A 23,923-nucleotide genomic window follows, 5' to 3' on the forward strand; every position below is an offset into this window, starting at 1 on the left:
TATACGAGGGTGAGGTTACTAGCCAGTTTGGGGATCAAATATTAGTTATGAATTTCAATTATTTTGGGGTAGATTATCAAGAAAAGCTTAGAAATATATGTATATGTAAAGAAGTGTGCCAGTGAGTTTTGCTTACCAATGTGCTGAAAAAATAAGGACCTATACTTCCTAGCAGCATTGGTATATGGGTATTGGTGTCCAATATCCATATTGGACTCACCCGATCTTGTTTCTAACACTCTTCTGTCTTACATGTCTTTATTAAAAAGGATGAGCAATCTAAACTATTTACTTACTAGACAATTATAAAGCTAGCGTTTGCTTTATTACATAATTCTGACCAGTAAAGTGTAAGCAAGAATATGCTGTCATCTCCCCCCTTCCCCCCCACTTCCTCTTTCTCCTTCCTTGAATGGTGATGTGCTGGCCGGAGCTACTGCAGCCACCTTGCAGTCATGATGAGAAAATCAGGAGAATAACAGATACAGTGACCCTGATTTTGTTAAGACAACTGAAATAAGGCCAGAAACTTGATACCCACTGAAACTTATGATATGCGAAAAAGAAAGTTCCATTTATGATTAATTCACTTTAGTCAAACTTTTTGTCATTGGCTGTGAATAACAAATCCTAATTAATCAAACTAAGCTTAGGGAGAGGAAAATTGGTTCTCTGTTTTACTAAGATACACTTTTAAACTAACCCAAAGCCAGATTTATCTATAAAACTACTGCTGTGAGTACACAGTAACTGACCAATGTAGATAAGAGAATTTTTAATTTTTGTTTACCTATTTCCCCAAATGTATCCAGGGAGTAAATGCATCTCCTGGAGCAAAAGTAAAATAAGAATTTTAAAAAATGCTCATGGCATTTAACAGCAGGAGAACAGAATTTAAAGGCATTCCTATATTTGCTATCCAGAGAAATACCATTCCACTCAGCAAATACAATAAGTATCCAAGAGACACACACCCATGCCTCTGCATATCCATCCATTTATAGCCATTACTCACCCATTTATAATATATGGAGGACATACCATATGCTGAACTATGTGTTCCATGCCAGGGATATATATATTAAAAAAAGCATATATTGCTGAGTCCTTGCCTCTGAGATTTTCACTCCAGGCTGAATGTAGGAAGGAAGGAGAGGCCATTTGGAAAAACAAATGTTCTTCATACAGTTTGAGAGTAAAAAGCATAGGTTACTAAAGTGAGATTCATAGTAGAGAGCGAAATGGAACAGGTGTTCCTCAAGGCCCCACAGTCAACAAAAGCTGCAAGTTACTTTATTCGATGTCTTCTTGTCTAGTCATTTTATTTACCAACCATTAACTGAAATAAGTGAACTGTTATCTATTCTGAGACTCTTTTTGCATTATGAAAATGCTATTCTTTTTTTCTTTTCTTTTTTTTTAGAGGTTGGGAAGAATGGAGAGAGTATCCTGGAAACATATACAATACCATATGTAAAATAGGTAGCCAGTGGGAATTTGTTGTATGACTCAGGGAACTCAAACTAGGGCTCTGTTGAGACCCAGAGGGGTTTAAAGGGCTGAGAGATGGGAGGAAGGTTCAAGAGGGAGGGGACATATGTATACCTATGGCTGATTCATACTGATGTATGGCAGAAACCAACACAATATTGTAAAGCAATTATCCTCCAATGAAAAAAAATTAATTTTAAAAGTAAGGTGTTATGGTAGTAAAAAAAAAGTGCTATCTTTTTGACTGTTGCTGTACAGAATTTGACTTGTATGTGGAAACTTCCTCTGATCTGCCAATATTGTGCCTGCTATGAGATTAATTTCCCCCAGGACCCTTCTTTCTTCTGACTTGTTATATGTTGGACTGGATGCTGGGCTAACACATGTGGGTCAATTATGCTGCCTATCCCTAGAGCCTGTTCATACCCTCCTTGTTTATTCCCCTTTGCCACCAGTGAGGCAGGAGGGTGGAGGAGGAGGGTCTGACCTCCACTTCACTGCTCCTGACTAAGCCAGCCATTGTAGAATGCAGCAGAGCAGTCAGGAAATGAGAAGAGGAAAAGCATTGGACCTCAGAGGTGTTGTAGCTGGAAAGAGACTGAGATCTTTTCTCTTTTTGTGAAAAGGGATCTTCTCAATTGACCTAAAGAAAAATCACTTGTTAAACATCTGTCTTTCCCCTCCCGCTGCTGTTGTATACGGAGGAACAGACTTCCCTTAACTCTGAAGTAATGCCTCCTTTCTTCAGGAAAACAGGTGTCCAAACATGCAGCAAACCACATTTTTAAACAGCTGAAATAAAGTTGAGGACTTTACACATTTCTTTATCATTTTACCTAGAAATTCTCTCATGAAACAGTTTCCTAACTTGGAACTTCATTTTTCCTTGGGACACTTAGGCCAATCTTTTAAAATTTTTACTATCACATCCCTGTCTTCTAGATTACTGTTCTTTGGATGGAAAATCTATTTTTTAAAAAATATAATATTCAACTATTGATTTTTTTTTCATGTAACTGAAATGTGCATTATAAACATGAAGACCTTAGAACTACATTGACTTCTGTCATATTAAATATCTTTATAGGAAGAAGAAAAAAAAATTGAGATAAAACTGATCAATATTGTGGGAACTTTGAAATATTTATCACGGCACATCTAAATATGTGGAGGGAGGAATTATAATCTCTTTTATGGATGAGAAAATCAAGATGAATGAAGTTCACAATTCTAAGATAACATATTCATAAAATAGTAAAATTAGGATTCAAATCCAATTTTTTAATCTAACTTCGAAAATCATGCACTTTGTAGCTCATAATGTAATACAGAGCTCTTCCCATTCTACATATAGCGCTTTATCGAGTTGTTAAGTCAGAATCAGTTTATGAGTCTCTAGGTGGCGCTAATGGTAGAAAACCCACCTGCCAAAGCAAGAGATATAAGAGAAGCAGGACTGACCCCAGAGTGGGGAAGATCCCCAGGAGGGCGTGGCAACCCACTCCAGTATTCTTGCCTGGAAAATCCCATGGACAGAAGAGCTCTGCATGTGGGCTACAATCCATAGATTTGCAAACAGTCAGACATGGCTGAAGTAACACACACACACAAACACACCCTATAGGACTTTTTAAAAAAATATAATTGCTTTACAATGTTGTGTTAATTTCTGCTGTACAACAAAGCAAATCAGCTATTTGTTGCTGTTGTTGAGTCACCAAGTTGTGTCCAACTCTTTGAGACCCCATAGACTGGAAGCATGCCAGGCTTCCCTATCCTTCACTGTCTCCCACAGTTTGCTCAGACTAATGTCCATTGAGTTGGTGATGCCATGCAACCATCTCATACTCTGTCATCCCTTTCTCCTCCTGCCCTCAATCTTTCCCAGCATCAGGATCTTTTCCAACGAGTTGGCTCTTACATCAGGTAGCCAAAGTATTGTAACTTCAGCTTCAGCATCTTTCTTTCTAATGAATATTCAGAGTTGATTTTCTTTAGGATTGACTGACTTGATCTTCTTGACATCCAAGGGATTCTCAAAAGTCTTCTCCAACACCACAATTTGAAAGTATCAATTCTTTAGCACCTAAGCCTTCATTATTGTCCAAGTCTCACATCCATACATGACTACTGGAAAAACAATAGCTTTGATGACACAGACCTTTGTTGGAAAAGTGACATATGTGCTTTTTAATATGCTGCCTAGGGTTGTCATAGCTTTTCTTCTATGGAGCAAGCATCTTTTAATTTTGTGACTTCAGTCACTGTCTGAAATGATTTTGTGGCCCAAGAAAGCAAAATATGTCACTGTTTCCACTTTTTCCCTTTCTATTTGCCTTGAAGTGATGGGACTGGTTGCTATGATCTTAGGTTTTTGAATGTTGAGTTTTAAGCCAGATTTTCACTCTTCTATTTTACCTTCATCAAGAGGCTTTTTATTTCCTTTTTGCTTTCTGCCATTTGAGTGGTATTATCTGCATATCTGAGGTTGTTGACATTTCTCCTGGCAATCTTGATTCCAGCTTGTGATTCATTCAGCCTGGCGTTTCACATGATGTACTCTGCATAGAAGTTAAATAAGCAGGGTGATAATACAGAACCTTGGTGTGCCCTTTCCCCAATTTTGAACCAGTACATTGTTCCATGCCTGGTTCTAACTGTTGCTTCTTGACCTGCATGCAGGTTTCTTAGGAGGCCAGGAAGGTGGTCTTGTATTCCCATCTCTTTCAGAATTTTCCACAGTTTGTTGTGATCCACACAGTCAAAGGTTTCTGTGTAGTCAATCACAAAGTAGATGATTTTTCTGGAATTCCCTTGCTTTCCCTATGATTAAAAGAATGTTGGCAATTTGATCTCTAGTTCCTCTGCCTTTTCTAAACTCAGGTTGTACATCTGGTAGTTCTCAGTTCACATACTGATGAAACCTAGACTGGAGGATTTTGAACATTGCATTGCTAGTATGTGAAATGAAGACAACTGTACAGTCATTTGAACATTCTTTGGCTTTGGCCTTTCTTTGTGATTGGAATGAAAACTGACCTTTTACAGTTCAGTTATATGTATACATATATCTTGTCCCTCTTGGACCCCCCTCAACCATCTCACCTATCTAGACCATCATACATACACTACCATATTTGAAACAGATAACTAGCAGGAACCTGCTATAAAATCTCAGTACTCTATGATGAACTCATAGGACCTTGGTAAAGATTCACTGAGTCAATGCATGTAAAAGAGCTCAGAACACAATGACACATGGTCAACATTCAAGTTGCTTGTTAACTGTTAATAATAGCATAGAGTATATGTCACGGCTCTGCTTTCATGTGTTATCCTAGTACAGCTGAATATGTGGTTCTAAATAAATGGTGACTGGTTTTTATTTTATTTATTTATGTTTTGAGTTTCAGTGTTTTTACATGAAAGATCTCTTTCATTCTCCATTGGTTGGTAAATTTATGGGAGCAAAAAGATATCTCTTTTTTTTTTCCTACAAGAAACTCTTTTAATTTATTATTGCTTTCTTTTGTATTTTGGCATAAGCAGACTTTTAGTCTCTCTTAGTAAGACCATTTACAAACTTTTGTTTCAGCTGTGAAATCTTTTTGTAAAATATAGAGAGAAGCACTGCTGCTTTATCGGAAGTTGGGGTGGGGGGTGGCTCCTGGATCTTTAAGCACCCTCCTGCCTTTCAGTACCCCTAACTGCTCATTATTGTCTTGGGGGTTCTCCCCTAAGGTTGATGTCATGCAGGCTGAGACCCTCTGATCCACAAAGCACATGACAAATCTCACTGGGCAGTGACCGACAAATACTATTAGTTCATCATTTCTGTGATAGACATGCATCCAGTAATCCTTCCTCCTAATCACAGATTGTCTTCACTGCATTTCCACTCTGTACTCACTGTTGATTGCTCTCTTTAACCGGCAGGGTCTACAGTTTGGCACCAGTGAGCTGGAGGAGATGGGAGCCATGTTCTGCTTGGGGCTCCTTGTCTTGGAACTCAAATCTGGAAGCTGCAGCCATCAACTCCTGACCAGTGCAGTAGCTCTGCTGAATGCTGAGGAAGAGTCTCTGGACTTCTACCTGCAGAAGTAAGTTGCCCACAATTTGAACCTTTGTGTTTCCATTTGAGAATATCTCAGAAGTGAAAGTCACATGGACCTGTGGGTGTTTGATAAAGAAAAAAACATGGAGGAACTGCCAAATGAAGGTAGGACAGTAGAGTTCTATTGGAGCCAGACCTGGGACATCCTGAGTTCTTGATGAAGACAGGGGGGAGGATGCTTACTTGTACATAAATGCATATAGAAAGCTACATATACATAAATATGCATTTTTATAAAATTTTGCTTATGGCAAAGAAGATGCAGCTTAGCAACACACATACACACTTACTTATGTGTGGTTTGACAGTTATATGTTTATATGTGTACAGGTATCATTTTGGAGTCATTAGTCAGCTCAGAAAAGGCAATCTCATCATTCATATCTGCACACTTGGGGGACAAGAAATGATTTAATCTTCCCATTCTTAAATAGCAACGTTCTGTCTCAGAATACATGATGCTGATGAATGCATTGGCCCGAGAACCTGACTCACAGCCATGGCGGCTCTGAGAATGGTGAGGCTTGTTAATGAGTCAGAAGATAGATAACTGTTATCCACATGAGCCTCTTTGATGCCCTGCACTGTAGGCAAATTGTACTTAGGAGGAAGAAAGAGAGATATAATGGCCAAGAGAGAGAAAAAGAGTATCAACAGACATCAGCGGATGGAAGGAATAAGTCACTGCCCACATTTTAACCAAGGGAGGGAGAAGGGAATTGAGCAGTTGGGGAAGGAAGTGGCTACCAATAGTTGAGGAAGCATCCTCACATCCAAAGGCAGAGAGAAAACTGTTTATATTGAGGTCTCTTATTTCCAGTTCATTTTCATGAATTTTCATCCTGCCACTGTTAGGCAGCCATTCCAGTGTGACTTCTCACCAAATGGCCAGTCAAGCCTAGAAAGATCTAATAGCTTAAATTCATAATGCTTCAGAAGGCACTGGTTTTCTGTGAGATTTAATTACTTAAGTGCAGTAATTAACTTGCTTATCACACGATGCTATAGATCATAGACTCTGGAGACTTAAGTAAATCCAGACCTCTTCCCTCCCCAGAGACACTGCACTGACTTCGTTTTGACATCACAACCACTTCTGTCTGCCCCTACTCCTTCCACGCCCTCAGCGCCCAAAGGCTTGGTGTGTTTGGCATCATGGTGGTATTTTAGCTTCTTTCTCTGACAGCAAGTGCTTCCATCTGCCAGGATGTATATTTCAATGTGTCTTTTCATCTTCGCCTTTGCTGAGCTATCTTGGGTGCAGACATGCCTGCGTTTTCTTTCTTTCTTTCCATCTCTGCCGCTCCCCCCACCACCTCCCGTCTCCTCTGCTGTTCATTGAGGAAAGATTGAGCAGACCTGGCATTGCTTCCTTTCCCTGAATTGATTGTGCCCGTCTGTTTGATCCAATGCAGTGAGGATTAGTTGCCTGTAAACTGGAACAAGAAGAAATCTATCAGAGATATGCCTTTTCTAATTCAAGTCTAAAGAATTTGGTGTCAGGCTCCACATGCAATGGTTTCTTTATGGGTGATCATAAGATCATAGTATTACTGTACCTCCATGCCATCCCTTATAACTAACTAGTAATTCCACACAACAAGCTAGTAACTTTTCAGTTGCAACCTATCCAAGGATACTGAAGGTTGAAATCTGACCTTTCTTGGGCTGGGGCAACTTCTTACAGGGCACGACTCCTACATATAGGATGTGATTCAGCTGTGTGTTTTGAAAAGATTTCAATTAAATTTGAGAGGCATGGAATCTGGTGGAGAGCAACAGGATGAAAGCTGCCTATTTCACCCAAACATTTATATGATATGTCTACTCATGGAGATGGTTGATCAAAGCAAATCATGGTTCCTACCCAGAGGACCTGAAAACTACTTGGTTGAGAGGGAAATCACCGTGAAAATGTCTTGACCCAGAAAATATTCCTTCCAGTAAGTGTGTATTCATTAAGGGATGGCAGAGGAGATGTAATAAAAATGATACTTGTTGGTTTGAAACCAGCAGCAAGCTGTTTGAGTACCTTTGATTTGTTTCTGATGAGTAGAACTAGATCATGACATATAGTAATCAGCAGAGTGAATCCTAGGAATTGTGTTAGCAACAGGGCTCTTACTATCATACAAAAGGGTATAACTGTTTGTTAGATATGCTTTAAGCAGGAGACTTCTGCAGCCCTCTTCCCAGCCCCTGGCCCATTCCTGCCTTTTTTCCTTGGGTGTGTTACCTTTATTTGATATAATCAGATTATATACTTCAGAAAGGTTCTTCTTTTCTTGCACAGAAATGCTAGAAATGCTGGGAAAAAAAAAAGGCAATCTTTGACCTGAAAGGTTGCCTTAAAAATATGTGAGCACGTGTTATTTTGAGGGTCCTTTAGACAAGGCCCAGGAGTGATCTACTGGGAAGATAAAGCCTGGCTGTATGCTGGTGGGCATCCTGTTTTTTGACAATAGGTTTCATGCCTCATTTACCACAGAAATAATTAGAATGTAGTCAACATCCACAGAGCAACTCACCATTTTTCATGAGCAGTTAAAGGGCAGAATGGTGGATGTTTGCCCAGTGACTGAAGCTGAAAATGAAGTACATGCACGCTTTGTTTTTGGTTTTTCTTCTTTAGCTCTCTTCCCAGTTGTTCATTCAAGAGATGTCTGCAGACTCGTTAAGGCATCTTGGAACTTCTTGCCTTTCTTCATTCTGTCTCTTTCCTCTCAGCCTCATCCCTGGAAATTATCGTGTGTGCACTGCAGGAATGCTAAGCTGTTTCTTCCGGAGGGACCGTTTATCCGTTGTGACAGGTCTTTTGCAAAGTCATTTGATAGTTTTGCGGAGTCAGCCACTGTTCATCTAGATTTGTATCCGTCCATTGCCTCTCACTCTTCAGTTCAGCTCCCCCCTCTCCACTCGTCCTTCCATTAATAATGACAGAATGCGCAGTCTCCAAGCCGAACCTTAGCAACAGCTTAATATCTCACTTGTTCTCCCAAATTACAGTCCCATTGCATTAACCAGGGCACCCCTTAACATCCATATAAACTTGTGTAATCTTCTCTTTAGTTTGATGAAACAACACAGAAAAAATAAAAATCTTTCATAGACTTTAAAACACCAAACTATACTTTTCAATAATTATAGATACTTGATTTAAAACAAATGCAGTTTTGTTTTTCTGAGTATTTAAGAAAATATAATTTGGAAATCAAACAACAACAAAAATACAACCCTACTTCTGCCTTCAATCACCCATTATCCAACTACCTCTAGACAATCATTGTCAACATTTTGGTGAAATTAGATGACTTTTTTACATGTGAATAAACTGATTAAAAAACACACTCCATAGCAATGTATAAGACTTCCTTTCCTTGTAACTTTATAAACACTTCTTTAAAAAAAAAAAAGAAATTACATTTATTTATTTATATATTTGCCATGCCTTGCAGCAGCCAGGGTCTTAGTTCTCTGACCAGGGATTGAACTTGCCCCCTGAATTGGGAATGAGGATTCTTAGCCAATGGACCACCAGAGAAGTCCCTAGATATTACATTTTAGAGAAACTTTAATTCACAACAAGATTGAGAGGAAGGTACAGAGATTTTCCATAGGCACCCTACCCCTACACAGGCATAGCCTTCCCTGTTATCAACATCCCCCACTACAGTGGTAAATGTTTGACAATCAGTGAACTAACATTGACACATCATTACTAACCAAAGTCCAGAGTTTACATTAGGGTTCACACATTATGTTATACACCTAATGCATTTGGACAAATGTAAAATGACCAGTATCCATCATTATATATCATACAGAGTAGTTTCACTGCCCTAAAACATCCTCTGTGCTCCCTCTACTCATCGCTTCCTCTTCATCAACCGCTGACCTTTTGATTGTCTCCATAGTTTTGCTTTTTCCAAAATATTCTATAGCTGGAATCATACAGAGTTTAGCCTTTGCAGATTGTCTGTTTATCTCTTAGAAATACATATATTTAAGTTTCTTCCATATCTTTTCATAGCTTTATACCTTATTTCTTTTTTAGCACATAATAGCACTCCATTGTCTGGATGTATAATATTAACAGGTTATTATCCACCCACCTACTGAAGGACATCTTGGTTTCCTCCGGGCAATTATGAATAAAACTGCTGTAAACATCTGTGTGCAGGTTTTTGTGTGGAAATGTGTTCAACTACTTTGAGTAAATACCAAAAGTGTGGTTGCTGGATTGTAGAGTAAGAGTATGTTTAGTTTTGTAAGAAACTGCCAAAGATCTTGCAAAGTGGCTGCATTACCTTACATTCCCGCAGGCCGTGAAAGAGAGTTCTCATTGCTCTGCATCTTGTCAGTACCTGGTATCGTCACTGTTCTATATTTTGGCCATTCTAATAGGTGCATAGTGGTATCTCATTGTTCTTTTAATTTGCATTTCCTAGTTGACATAGAGTGTGGAGCATTTTTTCATATGCTTTATTTTCCATCTGTATGTCTTATTCAGTGAAGTGTCTTTTAAAGTTGTTGACCCATTTTTAATCACATTGTTTTCTTATTTTGAATTTGAAGAATTCTTTGTGTATTTTGGATAACAGTCTTTTATCAGGTGTATTTTTTCAAATATTTTCTCCCAGTCTGTAGCTTGTCTTTTCATGCTTTTCACATCATCTATCACAGAGCAGAAATCTTGAATTTTGATGAAGTCCTCCTTAACAATTCTTTATTTCAGGGATTATGCCTCTGAAAATACTTACCAAAACCTAGGTCATTGAGCGACTGAACTGAATTGAACTGAGGTCATCTATGTTTTCTCCTACCTCATCTTCTAAATACAGTGATTGTTTTTGCATTAAAATCTTTACAATTTATAGGTGAAAATTGGGTGCTATTTTAATCTATAGTTTGATCTTTTCTGATATGAATTACATGCTTCTATTTTATTACTATTCTTTTTTAAAATGAATTTCTAAATAGTATCTTTTGTTCTTTACTCTTTTAATAATCATTTTAAAATTTATTTTTAAATTTAATTTCAATTTTTATGTTAAAGGTATTCAACCTCTGTTCATCATGGATACTTCAAATATTTTCCCATTAACCTTTCACAGTTTTCACATAATTTATTTGAGTTGTTGCCTGTCAAAAGTGAAAGCACTGGAATTTTAACTTAAGGTGCATTAAAATTATAGTCCTTTTCGTCTATTGACTATTTACCTATATTATTTCTTCAAAATCTGATATTTTATCCCACTTTTTCAGGTCTTTGATTTTCAACAAAATATTGTAGGGGTTCTTTCTGTACATCTTTTTCATATACTTATTTGATAATTATCACTAGCTTTTAATGTTCTTGTTACACTAAAAAATGTATTTTTTCATCATAGATTTGTAAATAGTGGGTCTTAGTTACACATGAAGATTCTTAATTATTGATGTGCTTATTAGTAAGTTCACTGCACTCTGTAGTTATACCTAAATGTATTTCCCTAGACTTCTCTTTTTTTTTCTAGATAAATCATAGCATCATTTATAAATGTTAACAATTAGCTTTGCTTACTTGTTTTAAAAAAATACTTAATTTTATTTATTTATTTAAAAATTTTTTTTATGTGGACCATGTTTTTAAAGTCTTTATTGAGTGTGTTACAATATTGCTTCTGTTACATGTCTTGTTTTGGGGCCATGAGGCATGTGGAAGCCTAGATCCTAGACCAGGGATTGAACCCACACCTCCTGCATTGGAAGGTTAAGTCTTAACCACTGGATCACCATGGAAGTCTCTGCTTGCTTTTTACTTTTATCTATGAACTTACTCGGTTCTGAGAACATAGTATAAAGACGATGATGATTCTATGGGCAAATTCACTGTGAACCTCATTTGAAAATGAGAATAACTCTAAGTATTTAAGAGTTAAATAAGATGTCTGATGGTTGGTATTGATGTTCAATGTCTTCTTTTTTAATTATTACTTTTCCTTAGCATATTAATTAAAAAAATCAGGATTGGATGATGAATTTTTTGGTGTATCTAGAAAAATGACTTTGCCTTTGAATTGATAGTCTTAAATTATGTTAATAGATTTTATAATATTCACCTATTCTTGAAAATCAGAGGAAAATATATTTGGCTGAAGATCTACAATATTATTTTATCCTAGATATAGATGTTATTTACTGTGAGTAGAGAAATGTTTTCCCTTTGTTTGGGAGTAAAGTATGTACTTTGTCTGTATTGTTCAATCATTAGCAACACTTTGTATTTCCTAGGATATTATCTGGAATATATATGTGTTGAACATGCACATATTGCCAATCCAACCATCTGTGTCTCATTTATTTTAAACAAAAGCATTATTTTTCCACTTCTTATTTTCTCATATAAGATGTATCTGTGGCATTTGGATTGTCTTATAGTCATAGTCAGATCATTTTTAAAATTCAGTTTTGTTTAATTATTTGCATTGCTCATCTCTGTCCATTCTGTGCAGTCATGTCTTCCTTCTTATTTTTGTATTGATTCATCTCATTTGTTTGCTAGAGAACAACTATTTTTGTTTTCCGTAAAGTAAATCAATGGATACTTTTGATATATTAGTATACATCTGAATATTTTCCTATCTACTTTATACCACAGTTCCACTTTACGTACCAAGAGATTTCATTTAAGCAGTATCTTGGTTCAATTTACTCTGATATTTAAACAGTAGTAATCAGCCTAGTTTTTCTTTCTTTGTATGCACCTTATGTATTTCTGCCTTACTAGTTTTTCCTTGTTCATTAACACAAATATTCTTTTTCTACTGCATCAAAAATATTTCTTTACTTTTGCATTTTTAGGTTTAGGTCCTTTTGATTCATCTTGGATTTGAATACTCTGTCCTTTTCTTACAAGTCTTTCAATTATAAGATAGTAGTGTTCCCATTACATCTTCATTTCCTCTTTAAGAGTGTTTGATATCTGTTTTCCGAACATATGGGTCTATCATCTCCTTTCCTCTCCTCACTTCTACCTTGTAACTATTTTTTTTTTCATATTTTAACAAATTCTTATTTTATAACAGAGTGTGGTTGATTAGCGACATTGTGTTTCCAAAAAGGTGATACAATGAGCTAATTTACAGAGCAGAAACAGACTTACAGGCATTAGAGAACAAATTGATGATTACCAGCAGGGAAGGATCGGGGAGGCAAGGGATAGATTGGGAGTTTGGGATTGACATGTACACACAGCTGTATTTAAAATAGATAACCAACAAGGGTCTACTGTATATCAAGGGAACGCTGCTCAATATTCTATAATATCTTATAACTTTTAATGCCAGATTCTGGAAGTGCTTCTAAAGTTTGTCCTCACAGATTCACTTTTCTGTAGCATGGACTCGCCTCTGTTGATGTGTTTTATTTTCAGCCATTTTGCATTTAGGTTTCATTGTACCTATTTCTTTATCTTTGTCAGTTTTTTCTTTTATTCATGCTTACAATATAGACAGTTTTCTTTCCATTTGGATCTGTTACCTTTTTGTTTAATGTTTTGTGGATGTCATTTTCCATGAATTTTCCTGAATAGGAGTTACCTAATGCTAATGTCTGTTTCCTGTGGCTAATCATTTCCCAAAGAGCGCCCTTGCTCTGTGGGGTCTTATACATTGCAGAACTTATCACCCAATGGATTGTTATGTCCTCCTATTTCAACTTCTATTTCATTATTTTTGTTTATTCATCTTTGAATCATGAGAGCTCTGTTATCTTAAAATTACTCAATAGCCCAGGGTTTAAATGTTCTTTAAAACAATTTATAGTCTAGCTGCATGCAGGCAGCTTCTCCTGCTTCTGTGTGAAGTAGCTTGATTTGTTGCTGTTCAGTCACTAAGTCATGGCCGACTCTTGGCGACCCCATGGACCGCAGCATGCCAGGCTCCCCTGTCCTTCACTATCTCCCGGAATTTGCTTGGATTCATGCTCATTGAATCAGTGATGCTCTGTAACCATATTATCCCCTGCACCCCCTTCTTCTTTTGCCTTCAGTCTTTCCCAGCATCAGGGTCTTTTCCAGTGAGTCAACTCTTCGCATCACGTGGCCAAAATATCGGAGCTTCAGCTTCAGCATCAGTCCTTCCAATGAATATTCAGGATTGATTTCCTTTAGGATTGACTAGTTTGATCTTGCTGTCCAAGGGACTCTCAAGTGTCTTCTTGATATAAGTGATGCTTTTTTTCTTCAATAATATGTCATATTTTTGGCTTTGACCTGAAAGTGTAGATTTGGGGTGATTTCACTGCAGAAGTTAAGGAGAAAAGAAATGTTATATCTGTATCTCCAGAGACTCTCTGATTCTAAGATGGTTGGTTAATATTTACTGAATAAATATGTGAATTAATTGAGATTTAATATTATTAATGAACTTCTGTTAAAAATATGTTTATATTTTAGAATCCTATGGAGGGAAACTAATAGCAGTTATGATGATGATGGTGATAGTGATGACAGCAAATATTCATGTCAGTAATCTCCTTAGTAATTTATTTGGTTCCAAATAGCAAAAGGAGTATGTCAAGGCTGTATATTGTCACCTTGCCTATTTAACTTATATTCAGAGTACATCATGAGAAACACTGGGCTGGATGAAGCACATGCTGGAATCAAGATTGCCAGGAAAAATATAATAACCTCAGATATGCAGATAACACCACGCTTATGGCAGAAAGCGAAGAAGAACTAAAGAACCTCTTGATGAAAGTGAAGGAGGAGAGTGAAAAAGTTGGCTTAAAGCTCAGTATTCAGACAACAAAGATCATGGTGTCTGGTCCCATCACTTCATGGCAAATAGATGGGGAAACAATGGAAACAGTACCAGACTTTATTTATTTATTTTTTTGAGCTCCAAAATCACTACAGGTGGTGACTGTAGCCATGAAATTAGATGATGCTTGCTCCTTGGAAGAAAAGTTATGACCAACCTAGATAACATATTAAAAAGCAAAGACATTACTTTGCCAACAAATGTCCATCTAGTCAAAGCTATGGTTTCTCCAGTAGTCGTGCATGGATGTGAGAGTTGGACTATAAAGAAAGCTGAGTGCTGAAGAATTGATGCTTTTGAGCTGTGGTGTTGAAGACTCTTGAGAGTCCCTTGGACAGCAAGGAGATCCAACCAGTCCATCCTAAAGGAAATCAGTCCTAAATATTCACTGGGAGTACTGATGCTAAAGCTGAAATTTCAATACTTTGGCCACCTGATGTGAAGAACTGACTCATTGGAAAAGACCCTGATGCTGTGAAAGACTGAAGGCAGGAGAAGAATGGGATGATAGAGGATGAGGTGGTTGAATGGCATCACAGATTCAGTGAACATGAGTTTGAGTAGGCTCCAGGAGTTGGTGATGGACAAGGAGGCCTGGTGTGCTGCCGTCCATGGGGTTGCAAAGAGTCAGACACAATTGAGCGACTGAACTGAACTGGACTGAATTTACTTGTATAATTTCATTTAAGCCTCTCAATAACTCTATGCACTGTTATTATCTTCGTATTACAGATGAGTACATTGTGATTCAGAAAATATACATGGCTTGCCTAAATGAGAGTGTTGATAAGTCATAGAGCTGAGTTTTCAATCTATACCATTTTGCTAAAGAATTAGTTTTTTTTAATCACTATGATACATAACCTCTTAGTAGATAATAATGACAATAATAAAAATAGCTAACACATGTTAAGTATTTACTCTTTGTATGTCCAGGGTTATGTTTTTGTATACATATGTCACTACTTGCTCTATCTTTTAAACCAGGAATTGACAGACTTTTTCTGCAAAGGGATAGATAGAAAATATTTTAGTCTTTGTGGTCCATATGGTCTCTTTTGCAACTACTTAGCTCTGCTGTTGCAATGTGGAAGTAGCCGTAGCCAATATGTAAATGTATGGGCATGGGTATATTTCAATACAATTTTATTTACAAAAATAAACAATGGACTGGATTTGTCCCAGTGACCACAGTTTGCCAACTCGTTTTGAACAATTCTTTGAGGCTTCTGCTATTATTATATCCCATATACAAATGGGGAAACTGGAGGTTAGAGTAGCCATATAACTTATCTCTCACCTGATAATAAGAATCAGATAGGAGTTGAACAAGCCCAGGAGTCGAATCAGGCAGTATGACTCTGTATCCTTAATGCTTGTGTGTGCTCAGTCACGTCCGGCTCTTTGCAACCCCATGGATTGTAGCCCACCAAGCTTCTCCATCCATGGGATTCTCCAGGCAAGAATACAGGAGTGGGTTGCCATTTCCTCCTCCCCAGGGGATCTTCCCAGTCCAGGGATCGAAGCTGTGTCTCCTGCGTCTCCTGCATTGGCAGGCAGATTCTTGACCACTAGTGCCACCTGGGAAGCCCTAGTACCTTTGAGGCTTAGTGATGTCAGTAGTAAGCCATGTGGGGTTTTTGATGAGCAATGAATGACACCTTTTCTTCTCTCATGAATTCTAAACCAAATAAGAAATAGAACCCAGGAGCTAGATACATTGTATGAAAATTACCTGATTTATTACTGGTAATAAAGAATCAGAGAGCATGGCCCCACCAGAATTGAACTTCCTTATCTAGAACCACGGGAGCAGGGCTGGCCTTGCTAACCTTATCACATAGAGGAGCAACCAGGCATATTGAGTTCAGGGAGAGAATGACTGTGGGTCACCAGCAGCTCATGCTAATTCAGTGCTCATCAACTTCATGGCACTCTTCCTCTCTTAGGCAGATACCAGTGAGGGCTGGAAATGGAGTGCCAATGTCTAGGGGTCAAAATGGGATATATAGTATTGGGGAGAAAGGTTCCTCACAAAGGTGCATGGAAACTCACTGCTTCTGATTGTAAATTACTCTCTTTCCCATCAATTCCAATTGTTGCTACATAGCAATTATAATGACGTTTATCTTTCCTTGTCTTTGGTCATCCTAATTTTATTGAAATTAAAAAATAATAGCCCATAATATCTAATATTTGAGAAGAGTCTTAGCTTCACTCCCTAACTGCAGGCAAACAAATGTCCAATGACTACAAGGAGGATTGTTGGAATGGAATTCAGTTTGGGGATCTTTTGAGACTATGAGTTACCAAATATTGCTTTAAAACTTTAAATGGTTCTCTCACTAGTCGAGGAAAATGAATGATTTAGCCAGGAAGAAGTGTCCATCATAGGGGGAAAGAGTAATAACAAAAGTCCCCAGCTTCATTAGTAGTGAAAGAAAGGCTAATTCAAATATTTTTGGTATGATTATATGCTGATTCTTCTACAATAAACAAAAAATGAAGACTCATTGTTGGTGCATCTATCTAGGAAGAGCTTTAATAATATATACAGCTATCTGTAAATTGGTTTACTTTCCTCTGGAGAAGAATTTGGCAACTTTCAAGAATGTCCTTAAAAACCTCCCATTTAATCTTGCTTCCAGCTTGACTATCCCTCAAGAAATAAACTTATCAGAAAACAGTATTTACTACATAGATATTTATGGCAATGAGACTTATATTCCCAAATAAATTTAACCCAAATTCCTAGTAGTAAAAAGAAAAAAAAAAAGAACATAGTTGATTATTTTATAGAATACCACAAAACCGTGAAAATACTGAATATGTCAGTGCATATATAAGATGATAATAAGAACAAACTTTCATTAGAACCTTACCATGAACTCGATGCTATACTAAGCATTTTATTAGTATTATTTTATTTTATCATATAAATAATCTTGTGTGATAGATCCTATTATTAATGGATCCTATTTCTTTTACAAAGAAATCATTCTACTGAGGTTAAGATGTCTGCCAAAGTCATGAATCTTGTAAAAGAACTGCTAGTTTTGAATTCAGTTCTGTTTCATGACAAGGCTCAAGTTCTTACCTTTTATGATATTCAGGGTTTCAAATAATAAATGGAAAAAAGAAAATAATTAACACTCTATATACATGCTGATTGTGGCTTCAGCAACATACAGAACCACTGACAGAGATGAGGGCCATTAAATACATAATCTAAAACTAATTTAATCTTACTGGTTTCTTTTTCTCTTTAGTCTCTAAAAGTATGTGTTAGATGAATGTATGTCTGAGTGTGTTTCTGTGTAAGTTTTAAAACCTTAATGTCCTAGACTTAATTTGGCCCAGAAATATCCCTTGATTGTTTTAACACTACTTAGGGAAGATGAATATATATCACCATAGGTGGATTGTATGTCACCATGGATTAAGTGCTTAGCAACTCCTGGAGATAAGAATTCAGAAAAGAAAGATGATAGTAATTGCAGACAGAGAGGAGTTAGGGTGAATTTTCTTCATAGTGCAGTTGTTATTTGCAAAACATCACTACCTGATAACAACCATGAATATTACCTAAAAGAATTCCTATTTTACAAGTGATTCCATGGGAACCCAGGGAATCCTGAGTGACCACTGTGTGCATGCATGCTAAGTTACTTCAGTTGTGTCCGACTCTGTGACCCTAGGGACTGTAGCCCGCCAGGCTCCTCCATCCATGGGATTCTCCAGGCAAGAATACTGGAGTGGGCTGCCATGACCTCCTTGAGGGGATCTTCCTGACCCAGGGATCAAAGCTGTGTCTCTTATGTCTCCTGCATTGGCAGGAGGGTTCTTTACCACTAGCGTCACCTGGGAAGGTCCAAGTTACCACTAGGTATAGTTAAGTGATTTACCCATTGCCAGTCAACACTGGGGGTCTCATTCGCTTCTGCCTCAGGCTCAACCAAATGAAAGACTGGTCTCGTGCCTATGAATCTATAAACACCTGAAGACAGAATAGGCTAGCAACCCCAGAAAAGAATTTCAGTCAAGAAAACTCATTCTTCGATTCTTTATCAATAGCATATCTGACTCTTTGCAACCTATGGGTGGTTTTCTTTGTGTGTAGATGGTCTAAGTTTATTCAGTGGTTTTTCATTAATTTTTAGAGTAATGCCTTTTTCTGTTTATTTCTTAATATTGGGTTATGCTTTTTGAAACCCCATGAGCCCCTATGGCCCTTACAAAGAATTAGCCATTTAGTATTAGGGTTCAAATCATTTCACCTGTAAGTTTACCAGATGTATAGAGGATAGCAAAACTATGGATGTGACAACAAAGTTATGAGAGAAAAGGGAGGAAGGATGGAAAGCGGCTTTACGAGAGAAGAAATCAAGGTCATGATATTCAAACTAGAATATCCTTATGTGAATAAAAAGAATCAGAAATTTACATTTTTGGCTTGTAAGATCTTGAATTTAGATGGCTCTATTGTTGGAGAGAAACACTCATTTTAAGTTTCTGTGAACATTTTCAGGTTATATTATTTTTCTTTACCCTCCCTGGTAACTTAGATGGTAAAAAAATCTGCCTGCCAATGCAGGAGACACAGGAGACATGAGCTCAATCCCTGGATAAGAAAGATCCCTTGGAGAAGGAAATGACAGCCCACTCCAGTGTTCTTTCCTGGAGAATTCCATGGATAGAGGAGCCTGGTGGGCTACAGTCCATGGGGTCTCAAAGAGTTAGACACAACTGAGTGCTAATACACACTTTGGTCATTTGTCCAATTCCCCCCTCTAAGAAGGAAAGCAAGTAATCTAGACAAATCTATTGCATCTGAGATGAAATAATCTATCATGGTTTTCTCCATCTCACAGCTTTTCATGAAGCCCTCACTTTAATACCCAACACAGTTTTTATCAAGGACACGTGGCCTAGTTTCACTGAAGCTCAGTTCTGGTTCAAAATAATTAATGCTGACAACTGGCTCTGTGACTTCAGCGAGGTGGCTTAACTTGTTTACTCTCAGAATTTTCTTAGCTTTAAAATTAAGATCTTTAAATTCCTTTCCTCTTGAATACCTTCTGTTTATTCTCAAGGCTGTGGCCACTGACATCCCTCATAGCGTGGGCTATGAGGTTACAACCTTACCTTTAAGACATAAAAGGCAGGGATGTTGGATTATGCTAAGCTTGTAATTGATTGAGTGAAAATTAAATTTTATCTCCATGCCTACTGAGTAGATAATACAGGGACAAAAGCTTAACAGTCCTTAGGTTACAGAAAGGAGTTATAAATAAATGAGAAAAGGAGAGAGTAAACCAAAGAAGTGTGTTGATAAGTGGATGTCACAAATTGAGAGGCAGTAACATGGTGAGGAAGAATGTTAAACCAACCATCCAACATTAGAAGTAGAATCTGGTACAAGATGATCCTTTAAAAAGGATCTTAATATTCTTAATCCGAATGTTAATGTATACTGTATCCTCTTCCTAAAGGTGAAGACTTTGAGGGGTAAGGAGTTGTGATTCACTTCTGCTTGGTCATTTTAATTTCTTTAGATGACTTTGTCCAACTCAGACCCAGAAAATGCCCTAATAAGACAAAGAATATCTTCAGTTGTGTCATAACTCATCATATACTTACTGATTCTGCTGTGGTGAGAGATAAGTCTCTAAGAAAAATGGAGGCAACTTAGCACAAGTCAATATTGTTTCAGGACAATGAAAATGGAAACTAAATCAGAACCATTGTGTTTGTAATGACTTGGTACTCATCATTTTGTTACTTGGTGGTGTCCAATCAGGGAAGCTGACTAGTTCCTTGTCTTTTGCCAGAGTGTGGCAAAATAAATAAAATGAAGAGTAGAAAGGTAACTTGTCATAGGGATGAAACTGTGAAAAAGGTTTGATAAGTCTATCAAATGTATATCTTTTGTTGCTTATTTTGTTGCTGTTCAGTCACTAGGTGCTGTTGTACTCTTTGTAACCCCATGGACTGCAGGATGCCAGGCTCCCCTGTCCTTCACTATTTCCAGGAATTTGCTCAAATTCATGTCCATTGAATCAGTGATGCTAGCTAATTATCTCATTCTCTGCCACCCTTTTTTCCCTTTGCCTTCAGTCTTTCCCAGCATTAGGGTCTTTTCCAATGAGTCAATTATTTGTATCAGGTGGCCAAGTATTGGAGCTTCATCTTCAGTATCAGTCTTTCCAATGAATGTTCAGGGTTGACTTCATTTAGGACTGACTGGTTTGATTTCCTTATAGTCCAACAGACTCTCAAAAGTCTTCTCCAGCACCACAATTTGAAAGCATTTCAATTATTTGGCACTCAGCCTTCTATATGGTAAAACTCTCACATCCATACATGACTACTGGAAAAACCATGGCTTTGACTACACGGACTCTTATAGGCAAAGTGATGTCTTTGCTATTTAATATGCTCTCTAGGTTTGTCATAGCTTTCTTTCCAAGAAGCAAGCATCTTCTAATTTCATGGCTGAAGTCACCATCCACAGTGATCTTGGAGCCCAAGAAAATAAAATTGGTCACTGCTTCCACTTTTTCCCCTTCTATTTGCCATGAAGCAATGATATTGGATGCCTGATCTTAGTTTTTTGAATGCTGAGTTTTAAGCCAGCTTTTTCACTCTTTTCATATATATATATATATATATATATATATATATAATACATTAAATACTTGCATATTTACAGCATGTGTATGTTATCTTAAGTGGAGCAAGCACTAGGAATTATAATTATTATTAATTGCTACCTTATAGATGAATAAATGGAGGCTTTTGATGCTAAATGTTTGATAAAAGCCAAGCCACTACTACGTGGCTGATCCGTGACAAATACTGATCACTGATTCCAAATTTCTCTTTTTCTCTCCTGAAATGTATTGAAAATAATTCTTTTTTTATTATTATTATTATTTGGAGACTAATTACTTCACAACATTTCACTGGGTTTTGTCATACATTGACATGAATCAGCCATAGATTTACACGTATTCCCCATCCCGATCCCCCCCCCCCCCACCTCCCTCTCCACCCGATTCCTCTGGGTCTTCCCAGTGCACCAGGCCCGAGCACTTGTCTCATGCATCCCACCTGGGCCGGTGATCTGTTTCACCATAGATAGTATACATGCTGTTCTTTTGAAATATCCCACCCTCACATTCTCCCACAGAGTTCAAAAGTCTGTTCTGTATTTCTGTGTCTCTTTTTCTGTTTTGCATATAGGGTTATCGTTACCATCTTTCTAAATTCCATATATATGTGTTAGTATGCTGTAATGTTCTTTATCTTTCTGGCTTACTTTACTCTGTATAAGGGGCTCCAGTTTCATCCATCTCATTAGGACTGGTTCAAATGAATTCTTTTTGACGGCTGAGTAATATTCCATGGTGTATATGTACCACAGCTTCCTTATCCATTCATCTGCTGATGGGCATCTAGGTTGCTTCCATGTCCTGGCTATTATAAACAGTGCTGCGATGAACATTGGGGTGCACGTGTCTCTTTCAGATCTGGTTTCCTCAGTGTGTATGCCCAGAAGTGGGATTGCTGGGTCATATGGCAGTTCTATTTCCAGTTTTTTAAGAAATCTCCACACTGTTCTCCATAGCGGCTGTACTAGTTTGCATTCCCACCAACAGTGTAAGAGGGTTCCCTTTTCTCCACACCCTCTCCAGCATTTATTGCTTGTAGACTTTTGGATAGCAGCCATCCTGACTGGTGTGTAATGGTGCCTCATTGTGGTTTTGATTTGCATTTCTCTAATAATGAGTGATGTTGAGCATCTTTTCATGTGTTTGTTAGCCATCTGTATGTCTTCTTTGGAGAAATGTCTGTTTAGTTCTTTGGCCCATTTTTTGATTGGGTCATTTATTTTTCTGGAATTGAGCTGCAGGAGTTGCTTGTATATTTTTGAGATTAATCCTTTGTCTGTTGCTTCATTTGCTATTATTTTCTCCCAATCTGAGGGCTGTCTTTTCACCTTACTTATAGTTTCCTTTGTAGTGCAAAAGCTTTTAAGTTTCATTAGGTCCCATTTGTTTAGTTTTGCTTTTATTTCCAATATTCTGGGAGGTGGGTCATAGAGGATCTTGCTGTCGTTTATGTCAGAGAGTGTTTTGCCTATGTTCTCCTCTAGGAGTTTTATAGTTTCTGGTCTTACTTTTAGATCTTTAATCCATTTTGAGTTTATTTTTGTGTATGGTGTTAGAAAGTGTTCTAGTTTCATTCTTTTGCAAGTGGTTGACCAGTTTTCCCAGCACCACTTGTTAAAGAGGTTGTCTTTTTTCCATTGTATATCCTTGCCTCCTTTGTCAAAGATAAGGTGTCCATAGGTTCGTGGATTTATCTCTGGGCTTTCTATTCTGTTCCATTGATCTATATGTCTGTCTTTGTGCCAGTACCATACTGTCTTGATGACTGTGGCTTTGTAGTAGAGTCTGAAGTCAGGCAGGTTGATTCCTCCAGTTCCATTCTTCTTTCTCAAGATTACTTTGGCTATTCGAGGTTTTTTGTATTTCCATACAAATTGTGAAATTCTTTGGTCTAGTTCTGTGAAAAATACCATTGGTAGCTTGATAGGGATTGCATTGAATCTATAGATTGCTTTGGGTAGAATAGCCATTTTGACAATATTGATTCTTCCAATCCATGAACACGGTATGTTTCTCCATCTATTGTGTCCTCTTTGATTTCTTTCATCAATGTTTTATAGTTTTCTATGTATAGGTCTTTTGTTTCTTTAGGTAGATATACTCCTAAGTATTTTATTCTTTTTGTTGCAATGGTGAATGGTATTGTTTCCTTAATTTCTCTTTCTGTTTTTTCATTGTTAGTATATAGGAATGCAAGGGATTTCTGTGTGTTAATTTTATATCCTGCAACTTTACTATATTCATTGATTAGCTCTAGTAATTTTCTGGTAGAGTCTTTAGGGTTTTCTATGTAGAGGATCATGTCATCTGCAAACAGTGAGAGTTTCACTTCTTCTTTTCCTATCTGGATTCCTTTTACTTCTTTTTCTGCTCTGATTGCTGTGGCCAAAACTTCCAACACTATGTTGAATAGTAGTGGTGAGAGTGGGCACCCTTGTCTTGTTCCTGATTTCAGGGGAAATGCTTTCAATTTTTCACCATTGAGGGTGATGCTTGCTGTGGGTTTTATTATGTTGAGGTATGTTCCTTCTATTCCTGCTTTCTGGAGAGTTTTAATCATAAATGAGTGTTGAATTTTGTCAAAGGCTTTCTCTGCATCTATTGAGATAATCATATGGTTTTTATCTTTCAATTTGTTAATGTGGTGTATTACATTGATTGATTTGTGGATATTAAAGAATCCTTGCATTCCTGGGATAAAGCCCACTTGGTCATGGTGTATGATTTTTTTAATATGTTGTTGGATTCTGTTTGCTAGAATTTTGTTAAGGATTTTTGCATCTATGTTCATCAGTGATATTGGCCTGTAGTTTTCTTTTTTTGTGGCATCTTTGTCT

The 23,923-nt window shown here is 37.3% G+C and overlaps 1 protein-coding gene across 3 annotated transcripts in view; it reads left to right on the forward strand.

The window, feature by feature from the left end:
• The window catches only part of AGBL1 (AGBL carboxypeptidase 1), a 909,156-nt gene that overhangs the window by 646,038 nt on the left and 239,195 nt on the right, over positions 1-23,923 (forward strand). For all 3 annotated transcript variants that reach the window (XM_043922371.1, XM_043922372.1, XM_043922374.1), the window contains one exon: positions 5,428-5,591. In XM_043922371.1, coding sequence (XP_043778306.1) covers positions 5,428-5,591 — 164 coding nt within the window. The remainder of the gene's footprint in view (positions 1-5,427; positions 5,592-23,923) is intronic.

This window comes from Cervus elaphus, chromosome 13, assembly GCF_910594005.1.
Source record: "Cervus elaphus chromosome 13, mCerEla1.1, whole genome shotgun sequence".
NCBI classification, from domain to species: Eukaryota; Metazoa; Chordata; class Mammalia; order Artiodactyla; family Cervidae; genus Cervus; species Cervus elaphus.